Source organism: Brachyhypopomus gauderio, chromosome 21 (assembly GCF_052324685.1).
Source record: "Brachyhypopomus gauderio isolate BG-103 chromosome 21, BGAUD_0.2, whole genome shotgun sequence".
In the NCBI taxonomy this organism is placed as follows: Eukaryota; Metazoa; Chordata; class Actinopteri; order Gymnotiformes; family Hypopomidae; genus Brachyhypopomus; species Brachyhypopomus gauderio.
Window position 1 is genome coordinate 5,292,054 of NC_135231.1, and position 12,503 is coordinate 5,304,556.

At 42.6% G+C, this 12,503-nt stretch overlaps 1 protein-coding gene across 1 annotated transcript; it reads left to right on the forward strand.

The window, feature by feature from the left end:
* Nucleotides 1–215: 215 nt before the first annotated feature.
* On the forward strand, nucleotides 216–8,109 carry rnd1a (Rho family GTPase 1a). Its single transcript, XM_076984432.1, has 5 exons — nucleotides 216–497; nucleotides 972–1,059; nucleotides 5,160–5,269; nucleotides 5,395–5,529; nucleotides 5,650–8,109. The coding sequence occupies exons 1-5, from the start codon at nucleotides 378–380 to the stop codon at nucleotides 5,893–5,895; spliced, it is 699 nt and encodes a 232-aa protein (XP_076840547.1). The 5' UTR covers nucleotides 216–377; the 3' UTR covers nucleotides 5,896–8,109.
* The last annotated feature ends 4,394 nt before the right edge of the window (nucleotides 8,110–12,503 follow it).

The window sequence follows — 12,503 nt, forward strand, 5'->3', positions numbered from 1 at the left end:
GATGTACTGTATGCCAAAAGTTAGCCTAACTAGATTCATGCATAATCAAACCATTCACTGTTGGCTACATAGCATATATTACTTACACTAATGAATGCACTATACAATCAAGCCTGAAGAGCGGCGGACAGACCCCGGGACACGCTGCGTAATTGGCAGGGATGCGCACTGCTGATTGGATGTCTGCGCTGCATAAATTGCTGCAGTTCCATAATTCTTAGCTAGACAGCTGGTGTCTATCTGTGGGTCGGGAGCGTCTTCAACACCGATGCTGACTTCACACACTGGTCTTGGACTTAACACTGGCGTAACAAGTGGATGTAATCACGTTTATAGTAAGTCTGGGGATCTTTTGTAATCCGTGTGCCTCGCTGAAAATGAAAGAGCGAAGGATAAGCCAGCCTCTGGTGGCCCGCTGTAAACTGGTTTTAGTGGGAGACGTTCAGAGCGGGAAGACGGCGATGTTACAAGTCTTGGCAAAGGATTGTTACCCAGAGGTAAGATGCACTCGTGTTTTAAAATAACCATGCTGCAACTAGTAAATACGAAACGGCACTCGCAATCATTTGAACAAAAAATGTTTTTTATCATATGCAATCATATGACATGAAATGTATATGTATAGTAATCTGCACGTTGCCTAGTTATATTTCTTTCGGTGTGAATGCATGTTCTTAAGGAAAACTGAGCAGATCTTAATGGACAGAATAAATCATTGCCCTCACTGAAACTGCACGTGAGTTATTGTGCACGTGCTGTGCGACGACTTGAGAACTGGTGACTCAGCTCACGTAGCAGCTCGAGATGCACCAAGAAAACAGTGATCAGTTAGTGTTCCAGTTTAAAATATCAACATGATGTACTGTGCAACAGGGCATCTTATACTCGTGCGCACAGACGATAAGTGTTTTCTGACGGATCTGCTTTGTTGTATGCGGAGATGACTAATATCACGTTATTGTTGTCAACAGACGTACGTTCCGACGGTGTTTGAAAACTACACAGCTGGCCTGGAATTGGACGATCAGCGCGTTGAGCTTAGTCTGTGGGACACATCTGGTGAGTAATATTGTTTACTGTCGCTTATAACGGCGTAAATGCAATTACTAGATCCTAGATTATGCCTTATCTCTGGATTACCGACCTAGCCTGGACTTCTTCCCAATATATCACTGTCTGACTATATTTTATTTGTGTATGACTGTGTCTCTCTGTATGTACACTGTAAAAAATTTCCATGTAAAATTACAGTAATTTACTGGCAGCAGTTTCACCAGTATTATACCCTATTTTTACAGTACGGATACCGTAATTACAATTACAGCATAATACTGTAAACACAATCTACACAATATTACTGTTTTTTTAAACCTACAGCAATTTACTGTTAATTTCTGTTACAGCTAACAGAACTCTGTATACAAAAACAACAGCTCAAAGGGCAGCGGTAGCTCAGTGGTTAAGACGTTGGTGTTGCAATCCAAAGGTCCTGAGTTCGAATCCCCCCCTCCTCCTAGCTGCCACTGCTGGGCCCCTGAGCAAGACCCTTAACCATCAATGGCTGGGTTTATATTTATGGCATTTGGCAGACGCCCTTATCCAGAGCAACTTACATTTTAATCTAATTTTTATACAAGTGAGCAATTGCGGGTTAAGGGCCTTGCTCAGGGGCACCTCAGTCATGGCCTAAGGTCTGGGAATCGAACCCACGACCCTCCGGTCACAAGACCAGTTCCCTAACCACCAGGCCATGACTGCCCTTATATAAAATTCTAGCCTAAGTATTTTTCTAATATTTTTTGTTAGCTTCGTACGGTTAGCTAAAAACTTAGATTAGGTTTTCAGGTCCACGATGTAACTTGCACCACAATGCAGTGTTACAACTGCTAAAACACTCAAGCAAGTAGAAAAAAAATAGGGAAAAAACTCAGGATTTTCTAATCTCCCAGCAGCCATTGCTAATTACAGTTAATTACCGTAATTAGGAAATGCTCAAAAGGGGGCGCTCGAATTACAGCAAAGATACCCACAATGCTTATCAGTTCACAGCAACTTCCTTTATATGAAGTATACAGTAGTTTACTGTCAGATTTTCCCTGTAAATTTATAGTCCTGTTAAAGAACAGTAAATTACCACTTTTCTGTTTGTATTAACAGTAGAATGCTGTTTTCAAAAATAACAGGTTAATACTGTTGGAATTCTGCTGTAAATTAACAGCAATTTTTTACAGTGTATGTATGTGGTGTAACTTTCACTTTGTGTAGGTATAGGCTGGTCTATCTGTCTCCGTCTGAATGTACGTCTGTATGTGCTGGCCTAACTGTGTGTGTGTGTGTGTGTATGTGTGTGTGTGTGTGTGTGTGTGTGTGTGTGTGTGTGTGTGTGTGTGTATTGATCTGTATGTACTATAAGTATGTGCAAGCTTGAGTGTGTGTGTATATATATTGTATGTATGTATGTATGTACAGGCCTGTCTGTCATTATTTTTGGCTGCGTTGGCTGCAGCCTGCATGAACGTCCTGTCTTCTGTCTCCTCTGTAGCGGATGCACTGCTGGCATTTAATACGTCCTCACATTATGTAGATAGAAAGAACCATCTACATTTATCAGAGCATAAATGCTCTCTGGTGAATACAATCAACATGAGCTATTGTTCTCTGAACAGATATTGGGAGAGCTGACTTACATGTGAATGAGGGAATACTTACATTTCAGTTCAGGGAATTGGTGAGTTGTAATATGGTCATGAATAATGAACAGACAAAATGAGATTTTATATTTAAAAGTTTGGGTTTGCTTTTTAGCCAAGTTCACTGAGACCGGGATGATCCCAGTCCCAAGGGCCTTCCTTTCACAAATGAAGCTGGAGGCACTTAATTAGCACAAGTAATTTTAACTTCACTGGATCTCTAGAACCTGCACCACACCAATTTTGCTCCTCAGGTAGGGGGGTTCGACTCCTTACCCCAACACTTTAGAGTGCGGTGCCTGTGTGTGTCGCTCCTTCACACACGGTCATGGGCTTTGTAGGGCCATGGTCGGCCGTTTCATAAAGCCTGGGCTAACACTTCTTTCAGAAGCAGGTTTGAACTCTAAGTGAATGATGCAACAGCATAAATATTTGACTGGGGCAGACCTAGGAGGGCAGAAATGTTCAGAAATGACTCATGGCCGTGATGGTCTGAGCTCCTACACTATGATCCACTGCTATGGTCACTGAAGAATTGGATGGCTGTGTAATTAAGACCTCTTAGCAGGGGGTGTGGCTGAAATGCATGAGCTCAGTAATTAGAAAGCATGTCCACATACGTTGGCCCATACAGCACATAGAGTTGAGTAAAAATAACTTGGTACATCCTGTGTATGTGCGTTCCTTGATTTCCAATAGAAGGGAACTAATCACGTCCCCTTTAAAAAACGCTAATAGTACCTGAGACCTGTGTTTAGTCTCTAGAGGGCGGAGTGGTTTTAGAGGAGCTAGACAGGGTTCTAATGTAGCCACTGAATGAAGGTGGTTATGTCTGCGGTATGTGGTGTCTGTCAGGGCTCCAGCTTGTTCCTGATGCATTGCTTCAGATTTGGGTGTGATGCATTCTAGTGAGTCGGTCGTGGTCTTCATCTCGGTGAGAAATGTAGGTGCAGTACATTTTCAGGAGGCAACAGCTCGTCAGTGTAAACTTGAGACACCTGTGTTTTGACCTCGTGTTCTGATTTGAGGATAAAATAAGGTGGTCGTTAGGAAGGTGTGTGTGTTGTAGATGACAAGGAAGCACAAACCCCAAGAGCCTTGGCTAAGAGGACGACCATAACCCTCAGACGTCTGGTCTGCATGCCAGTTGGCTACACACCAGCAACAGATTTTTATTTAGAAATTCTCATTATTTCTTCTCTTTCAGCTCTGTTGGTTTTCATTCAGCTTAAAATCTTTGGGAATTTTGGGAAATACACATAATCTATACTATAGATTATAGAAAAAAATATAGAAAAAGACAAAGTAAACATTTACTAATGGACAGTCAATTTAAAATCTTAAACAAGTCATGACTGTTATCATGAACCAATTACACAGATTTTGCACAGAATTAGTGTCTAGCTAGCCAGCTAGCATAAGCTAACAAACAGCAGACGTCATGAGTAAATGCAACCATGTGAAAGTCCATTATTAAAATGAGTGTTATTGTAAAATTTGTAACATTGATTTACCCTTACCCTCAGTAACCAAACCTCTCTAGTTTTAACACGTCATTTGAAAAAACAGAACATAGCTTTTGTAAGAAAATCACTTCACCTTGTCAGTTCGCCGCTTTTGACACTGTAGCCACGCATGCACTTTGATATCAGCCTCCTTTAGGATACAATGAAGACTTGAAACCTGAGGATTTCTTTGATATAGATACTGGATTGTGCTTTGAACTGATTGCTTAAAGACATGTGATTTCCATATCTGTCTAAGCACAGCGTATGAATGTAGCCAGTGATCACCAGTACGTGCCGGATGCATTAAGTCAAGTGAACTTCATTAACTGTGCATGGCTTCATTAGTAGTAGGAACACTGAGAGACTAGCAACTCCACACACATGCATGTGCACACACACACACACACACACACACACACATGCATGCATACACACACATGCACACATACATACACACGCGTAAGCACACACATGCATACACGCTAATATTGACCCATTAGAATGGTCTTAATTGAATTTGCTCAGATATTGCTTCAAACGCTCTACATATCAAAGTGCATTTAATATGAGAGGCACACAGGCCTCAGCATGGCTTTCCTGTATGATGGTGCTAGTCTTAGTTCTTAGAGAAATTCTCATGCATTAACTATAAAAGAAGTGCATCCGGATTTTAGATCTTGTTCCCAACACACATCCAGTTAGATGGGTAGCCTGTTATTCAACTGTGCTGTAACATCATGTAATGCATCATACATATGCTAATGCTTTGGGTTTTTACATTTCTTTGCTATCAATTTTGTTATCTGAAGGTAGACATAAATAAAATAGTATTTCTCATTTCACACACGACACGTCTTCACATCTTGTTTAGCAAGATCACCTGCAAAAGCAAACGGCACCATTAAGGAACCCGTCTCATCTCCGAGTGTGAATTGGTTAATAATGGGCATTCCTCCTGCAGGTTCGCCCTACTATGACAACGTTCGACCGCTCTGCTACAGTGACTCGGATGCTGTGCTGCTCTGTTTTGACATCAGTCGACCCGACACTGTTGACGGTTCTCTGAAAAAGGTAAAAGGGGTTTTCAGGCTCTGCTTTCTGGACCTAGCATTGCTTATAAGTAATTTTAGGATGCTTATTTATGTCTAGTGTCATAAAATGCTATTTGTTTTAGGAGGTTTTTCTTTTCCTCCCAGTGGAAAACGGAGATCATGGATTTCTGTTCCACCACACGTATCCTTCTGGTTGGATGCAAGATAGACCTGCGCACTGATGTGTGCACCCTGATGGAGCTGTCCAATCAGAAAATGGTACCAATTTCTCATGAACAGGTCAGCCAATCACAACCTCCCATTACCTCCTGACCTTTGAGAAACTGTATCAAGGGTTTCTTTAATTTTTCAAATGTCTTTTCTGTCTTTCTAATAATTGTATGCATCTTGTGATTTCAGGGGTGTTTGCTAGCCAAGCAGGTGGGGGCAGAGACGTATCTGGAATGTTCCGCGTTCACGTCAGAAAAAAGCGTACACAGCGTGTTCCGCTCGGCTGCCCTCGCCTGCCTCGACAAGCTCCACCCTTCAGCCAAGCCGAGCCCCGACCGCCGGCTGTCCAAGCGTCTCCTGCACCTGCCCAGCAAGACGGAGCTTCTGAGCTCCTCCCTCAGTAAGGCGAAGACCAAGAGCTGCTCCATCATGTGAACCAGACACTTCATTCAGATCCTCACACAGACTGATAGAAGGGCGGATCTGGGGAGGAAAGGGGTCATTTGATGACCTTTGGTGGCTCCTCCCATCCTGCACCTCCCCAGTCACTCCACACACACACACACACACACACTCTCTGCCTTTTCTGTTTAACTTCTTCCCTTTTACTTATCCTGAAGGGCAGGTCCCACCGAGGGGTTGCTGTATGCCATTGTGAACTGTATACTTCACTATCATCTGTGAAGCAATTCAACTTCATTTAGTATTTAACGAATAGTTAATCATTCTTTATGTTTATGCATTGTTGTGCATATGGATAAGAATGATTTGAGGAACTATGACTACATTTCAATTGTAAAAGTCTCTTCCTATACAGGGTTATGCACTTGAAGGTGTTGAACAGTAAACTGGATTCAGGGATTAGTGTCCACTGAATATCTGTGAAAGCAGGTGAACTGTGTACAGAAGCAAAGTGTCGAGATTCAAGCGAGTGACTCAGGAAATGTAATTTCCTCTTGAAAAAGGAAGGAGTGGATATAAATCTAAGAAACTCAAGTATGCTGTCACATTTTGGGAGTTAGTTTTCGACATGGCCCTGATTCAAATTCATGTTTGTCTATAAATCTCAGCTAATGTTCCCTTAATAGAGGGGTCTGCAGGAACTGGAGAGAGAGAGAGAGAGAGAGGGCACCCTGCTGCAGAGAGAGAGAGAGAGAGGGCACCCTGCTGCAGAGAGAGAGAGAGAGAGAGAGAGAGGGCACCCTGCTGCAGAGAGAGAGAGAGAGAGAGGGCACCCTGCTGCAGAGAGAGAGAGAGAGAGGGCACCCTGCTGCAGAGAGAGAGAGAGAGAGAGAGAGAGAGAGAGAGAGGGCACCCCGCTGCAGGGAGAGAGAGAGGGCGAGAGAGATGGCACCCCACTGCAGGGGTAGAGAGAGAAAGAGAGAGAGGGGGGGGCACCCCACTGCAGGGGGAGAGGGAGAGAGAGGGGGGGCACCCTGCTACAGAGGGAGAGAGAGGGCACCCCACTGCAGGGGGAGAGAGAGAGAGAGCACCCCGCTGCAGGGGGAGAGAGAGAGCGAGAGAGAGAGAGAGCACCCCGCTGCAGGGGGAGAGAGAGAAAGAGGGGGCACCCCACTGCAGGCCAATTAGGATTACATACACTGTTTATCATGTATTTAATTGCAGGTGAATGACCTGTTTTAATATGTTGTAGACATTTCTTCATATCTTCAGTATCTCCAAAAACACCCAAATGAATAGCTATAGACCACAAACATTATAGCCAACAACATACTAATAAACCGGAGGAAAAAAGAATGGAATTTACAGTTCCCTTGGAAATTACCTTATAAAGCCCTTATTATTTATGTCAAGATGAACCATCTCCAACGTGGCATCTGCCAGTGGTAGGATCAGATTCTGGGAGACTAGCGTGGGAGACTAGCGTGGGAGACTAGCGTGCTCTTCATCACTTGGTTTCATTGTAATAAACGTACAGGCTGGTCCTGCCACAGACATCTCAAAACATTCTTTTGTTTGTATTTTGGCTTCTCCCATTCAGTTTAACCCCCCCAAACCTGCTCCAACCCTCCCCTTGCTCTTCATTTTGTCCCTCTGGACCTGTGGAGGGACCGGTAGCCTCAACAACTGTAGACTTTGTGAGTTTGATATGCACAGCCTCCTGCATTATACTACATGTGCTGTGCAGGAATCCTACAGTGTTGCCTAGCAACAACCAAAGGGGTATGGCTCGTCTCAAGGCTGCAGGAGAGACGGAGGGCTGAGGAGACGTGTTCGCGCTGTAGCGTTACAGATTGCAGAGACAATGGCTTTAGAGTCTATAAAGCAAAGATTTATGACTTCGCCAGCCTGTCCCTTAGACACTACTGCTAATGTCACTGTGTGAAGTACTACACTAAATATTTTATTGTGTATTTAACATGCACCTTTTGTCCCCTTTGGATACGTCATCAGTATGTACATATCTTAGTTTTGTATTATAATCTTTGTACAGACCTCCTCAAAATATCGGCAAATGAAGTTAAAAATGTGCTGCTTTTTATGGAATGTAGCCTAAAAGGTCATGTGTGTGTGTGTTGTGTGAATATAATTTATTGACAAAGTTGTTTTTATTTCCAATTGATCTGTTGCCCTCCTGTGATAGGCTATGGTCTATGACTTAATAAAGAAAATGGCATTATTCTGTTAACTCAGTTTTATTGGGAGTTTGTCCAAATTTCAGGGTGATTCCGACACCACTGTTGATGGATAGATAACCTCCTCTTCCTCCTCCTCCACCTCCACAAGTGTGAAAAGGAGACTGAGAGTCCACAGGCAGACGGAGAGAGCACTGCCCTGGGTTTGCAGGCTGATGGCTCTTACACGGACGGCCCCTCGGTCCTGATGCCCAACACGCTGCTCCCTGGGGTAGTTCAGCATGGCCCCTGATTCCACCTTATTGCTGTGATTTGCCATGAAAAGCTCCACACATTGAACAGATCACTTATCCTCTGCAGTGTGAGGACAAGTGGATAATAACATGGACGATCAAATGTCAATATCATTAGACATCACTTGTCTTATGGTGGAATCACGGATGTGAAACCAGATGTTTATAAACACTTCTAGTTAGGCAAGTTTTTCATATGATAGTTTCTTAATATGAAATGTCTTCATCTAATACTTGTTCTCAAACAATGTACATTATGCTTCATGGTTTAAAAGTGCTGTGGGTCTTTTACTGAAAGCCCCAAAACCCTTCTCATCTTTCTAACATTTACAAACATCCTGTAACACTCAATATTTAGAATATGAAGCTTGTCCAAGTGAGAGAGGGATGTGAGAGATGGAGAGAGAGAAAGGGAATCTCATTGAAAGGTAGCGCTTTCGTTTCCTATATAGTCTCTGTCTTTCATGTGCTCTGTCTGATTCATGCACCTAGCTGGTAATGAACCTGAACTCTCTGATGCTATTACAACTCACCATGGAGCTTAGACAGAGCAGAAAAGCAAAAAGAAAAGGCAGACCAGGAATGACAGAGAGCTGTTCTGTTGACTGACTACTGATAAGCAGCTATGTATGGTCTGTCTGTCCCCCCACATACATCCACACATGCATGTGTGCACGCACACACACACACACACACACACACACACACAGAGTAAGACAGCGTGTGTGATTGTTTTTTTCTTTTATGTGTGATTCCCTTAACCAAGGAACATTGTGACATGCACATATGAGAAAATCAAACACAGTATAACGAGCAAGAAGCAGACAGAACTCATATAAATTCTAATAAACCATCCCAAGTACTACTCTCTGTAGACCTGAAAGAAATCAACGTGGATGTGAAGACGCACACACAATCAAAAAGGCACACAAACACAGGTTACACAGGTGTACCATCCTAAAAGATTAATGTACATAATCAACATAAATAATAGGAATTAGCATAGACAATGTGCACCCAATCAGACTCTATAAACGTGGTTGTCTGAGACACTATGGTGTGGCCGCTCTTGTTCAGGGATGTTTCAGACGGCCGCAGCATGGGGACCTGCAGGTGTTTACACAGACTTGTACAGAGACGCCGTCTCCTGCACTGCCAGGTTTTATCACAATGACCCTTTCAACTCCCCTCATCTCCCACGTTCCTCGCTGCAGGCTCGTGTTGTACCAGGGGGACACGTCTGAGACTCCCCAAATTAAAGGCACTCGCTCCCGCCTTCCAACACACAAACACACACACACACACAGGTACACATACACATGCATGCATACGCACACCCACATGCACTCACATGGGTCCACACACACACGCGCACACACACACAATGCAGGGCATGTTGTTGATTATGTCCTGGGGGTACACTGATGATGGATGTTCATGTTTGGCTGTTTAATTAGCAGTCTGTGGCTACATGGCATTATGGTGTCAGCTGGGGAGCCTCTGGGGGGTGGGGGTGGATAGACTGAGATGGGTGTATGTTATATGATACACTACACTGAGGTGGGTGTATACTATATGATACACTACACTGGGATGGGTGTATACTATATGATACACTACACTGGGATGGGTGTATACTATATGATACACTAGACTGAGATGGGTGTATACCAGTGGGGAACCGTCAGGGCCCTCTACGCCCTCTCAGAGGGCCTAAAATATTCTTAAAGCATTATATATATAATTATCCAATTTTATTTTATCTACTTACAGTTTGACATTCGACATCTAAACAATTACAAAAATATAAGCAAATAAAATATTCACCCGTGTCTATTCAATCTGTGTTGGAAGGTGAGGGGTTGAGTGGAAGCCTGTGAGCCTGTGTCTCCCCCTATCAGGACTGTAATGCCCGCTGTTCGTTTACAGAGGGCCTGGCAGTTATAATTCAGCGCAATACCAGTTTCAAATGACAGCAAAATTGACCAATCATATCTTCTCTCTTAGTGGGCGGGCTTAACTGTATGATAATTTCCGCCCGCTGTGGCGACGCTAGCTGTCGTTAGCACCATCGCTAGCTAGTTTCGATTCATCCCTTTGACGTCCTCGTGCGCGTTGTTTACATATTCCGCTTCCGAGAACCACGGAGCTGTGAACCTTATTTTGTTTGGAAACTTATTTTGCTTAAGATGTTATCTAGTACAGATATTATTGTTTATTGCGTTTTTAAAGCTGTACTGTCGTCTCAGTTTTTCTTTATTTAGTTTATTAAGAAAGGAAAAAAAAAATTTCGGGGGGGAGGGGGGGGGGGTAGCGGGCCCAGGTTTAAAGGTCACGGTTCGCTACTGGTGTATACTATATGATACACCAGACTGAGATGGGTGTATACTATATGATACACTAGACTGAGGTGGGTGTATACTATATGATACACTAGACTGAGATGGGTGTATGTTATATGATACACTACACTGGGATGGGTGTATACTATATGATATACTAGACTGAGATGGGTGTATACTATATGATATACTAGACTGAGGTGAGTGTATACTATATGATACACTAGACTGAGGTGGGTGTATTCTATATGATACACCAGACTGAGATGGGTGTATACTATATGATATACTAGACTGAGGTGGGTGTATACTATATGATATACTAGACTGAGGTGAGTGTATACTATATGATATACTAGACTGAGATGGGTGTATACTATATGATATACTAGACTGAGGTGGGTGTATACTATATGATACACTAGACTGAGGTGAGTGTATACTATATGATACACTAGACTGAGGTGGGTGTATACTATATGATACACTAGACTGAGGTGGGTGTATACTATATGATATACTAGACTGAGGTGGGTGTATACTATATGATACACTAGACTGAGGTGAGTGTATACTATATGATACACTAGACTGAGGTGGGTGTATCAAATTACATATGATACACTGTATGTAATTTGGGCTTAGCAGTTCAGCCAAGCTTTGTGTGTGACGTAGGGATTTGTTATCGAGGATGTCACATGGACAGCTTTGTGACGTTCACTTGGTGTACAATCACTTAATACAGGCACACTGACCGAGAGATTGCTCTGTTTTGAGCTGCTGAACAAAGCTGTTGTTCAGTGTAAGACTGGGTGTTTTAAAGTCTAAACTCTTGGAGCAATAAATGCTTCCTTAGTGGAGCACTATCAATTTATCTGCATGTGGGAACTAGCTAAATGTGAAACCGTGTTAATGTACACAGGATGGTAAAGACGTAATCAGGGCAGGGTGCATTGCCAGAGGGGAGATGCCCTCACTCAGAAATGCTTGTTACAACCTTCCATGATGATTTTTTTGGCAAAGGTTTTTCTTAATGTGAAATTATACTGCTCACACACATTAATGAAAACGTAACAATCTTTTAACAATTTTTATAGTTGCTTAAGCAACAGAACCAAAATGTAAACCCAAACCTCAAATCTCTTTCCAAAACTCTCCGCCACACATCTGGAAAAAAGGTCAATTTTTCACTCTGCAAACAGAAACTCCTTGAACACAGCATTTCTAATCTAGACAATTTCTTTGAAGTGCACTACATTTATATTATTTTGCACTCAGCTGTATTGCAGTAAAACATTTTGTGAGAAATTATGAGTGTTTGGAAAAAAGGGTTTGATAACTGTGTAGTATGAATGAAGTAGGTCAGGGTTTGTGAGGGCAGCCTCCAGTAGAGCTTGGGTGTATGAAACACAGAGTATCTTTAAAAATCTGTAAATTAAGAAAGCTTAGTTATTCTTAAAAAAAAAAAACCCCGTTAAACCTCAGCAAAGGCTTCTAAGAGCAGTATTGAGCATTTCTCCATTATCCTGGCCCATGACACTGAGGTAGATGGATGATCTAAGAGATCAATACTGGGAATTATTATGGATCCCTAATCCTCCTCTTCTTTCATATGACTCGTGTCCTGAGAACAGCTTAATTCCTAAACCTGGGGAAACGGCATAGCATATCTGTGGAGGAAAAGAAGCAGTTAAAGAAAAGCAATTATAATCAAAGTCCTTTATTTGTGTGAAATGGGAGTTCATTCCTAATGGCAAAACCAGGGAAACACATTCTGTGTGGCAGGCACACCATGAATAAATAAACACCAC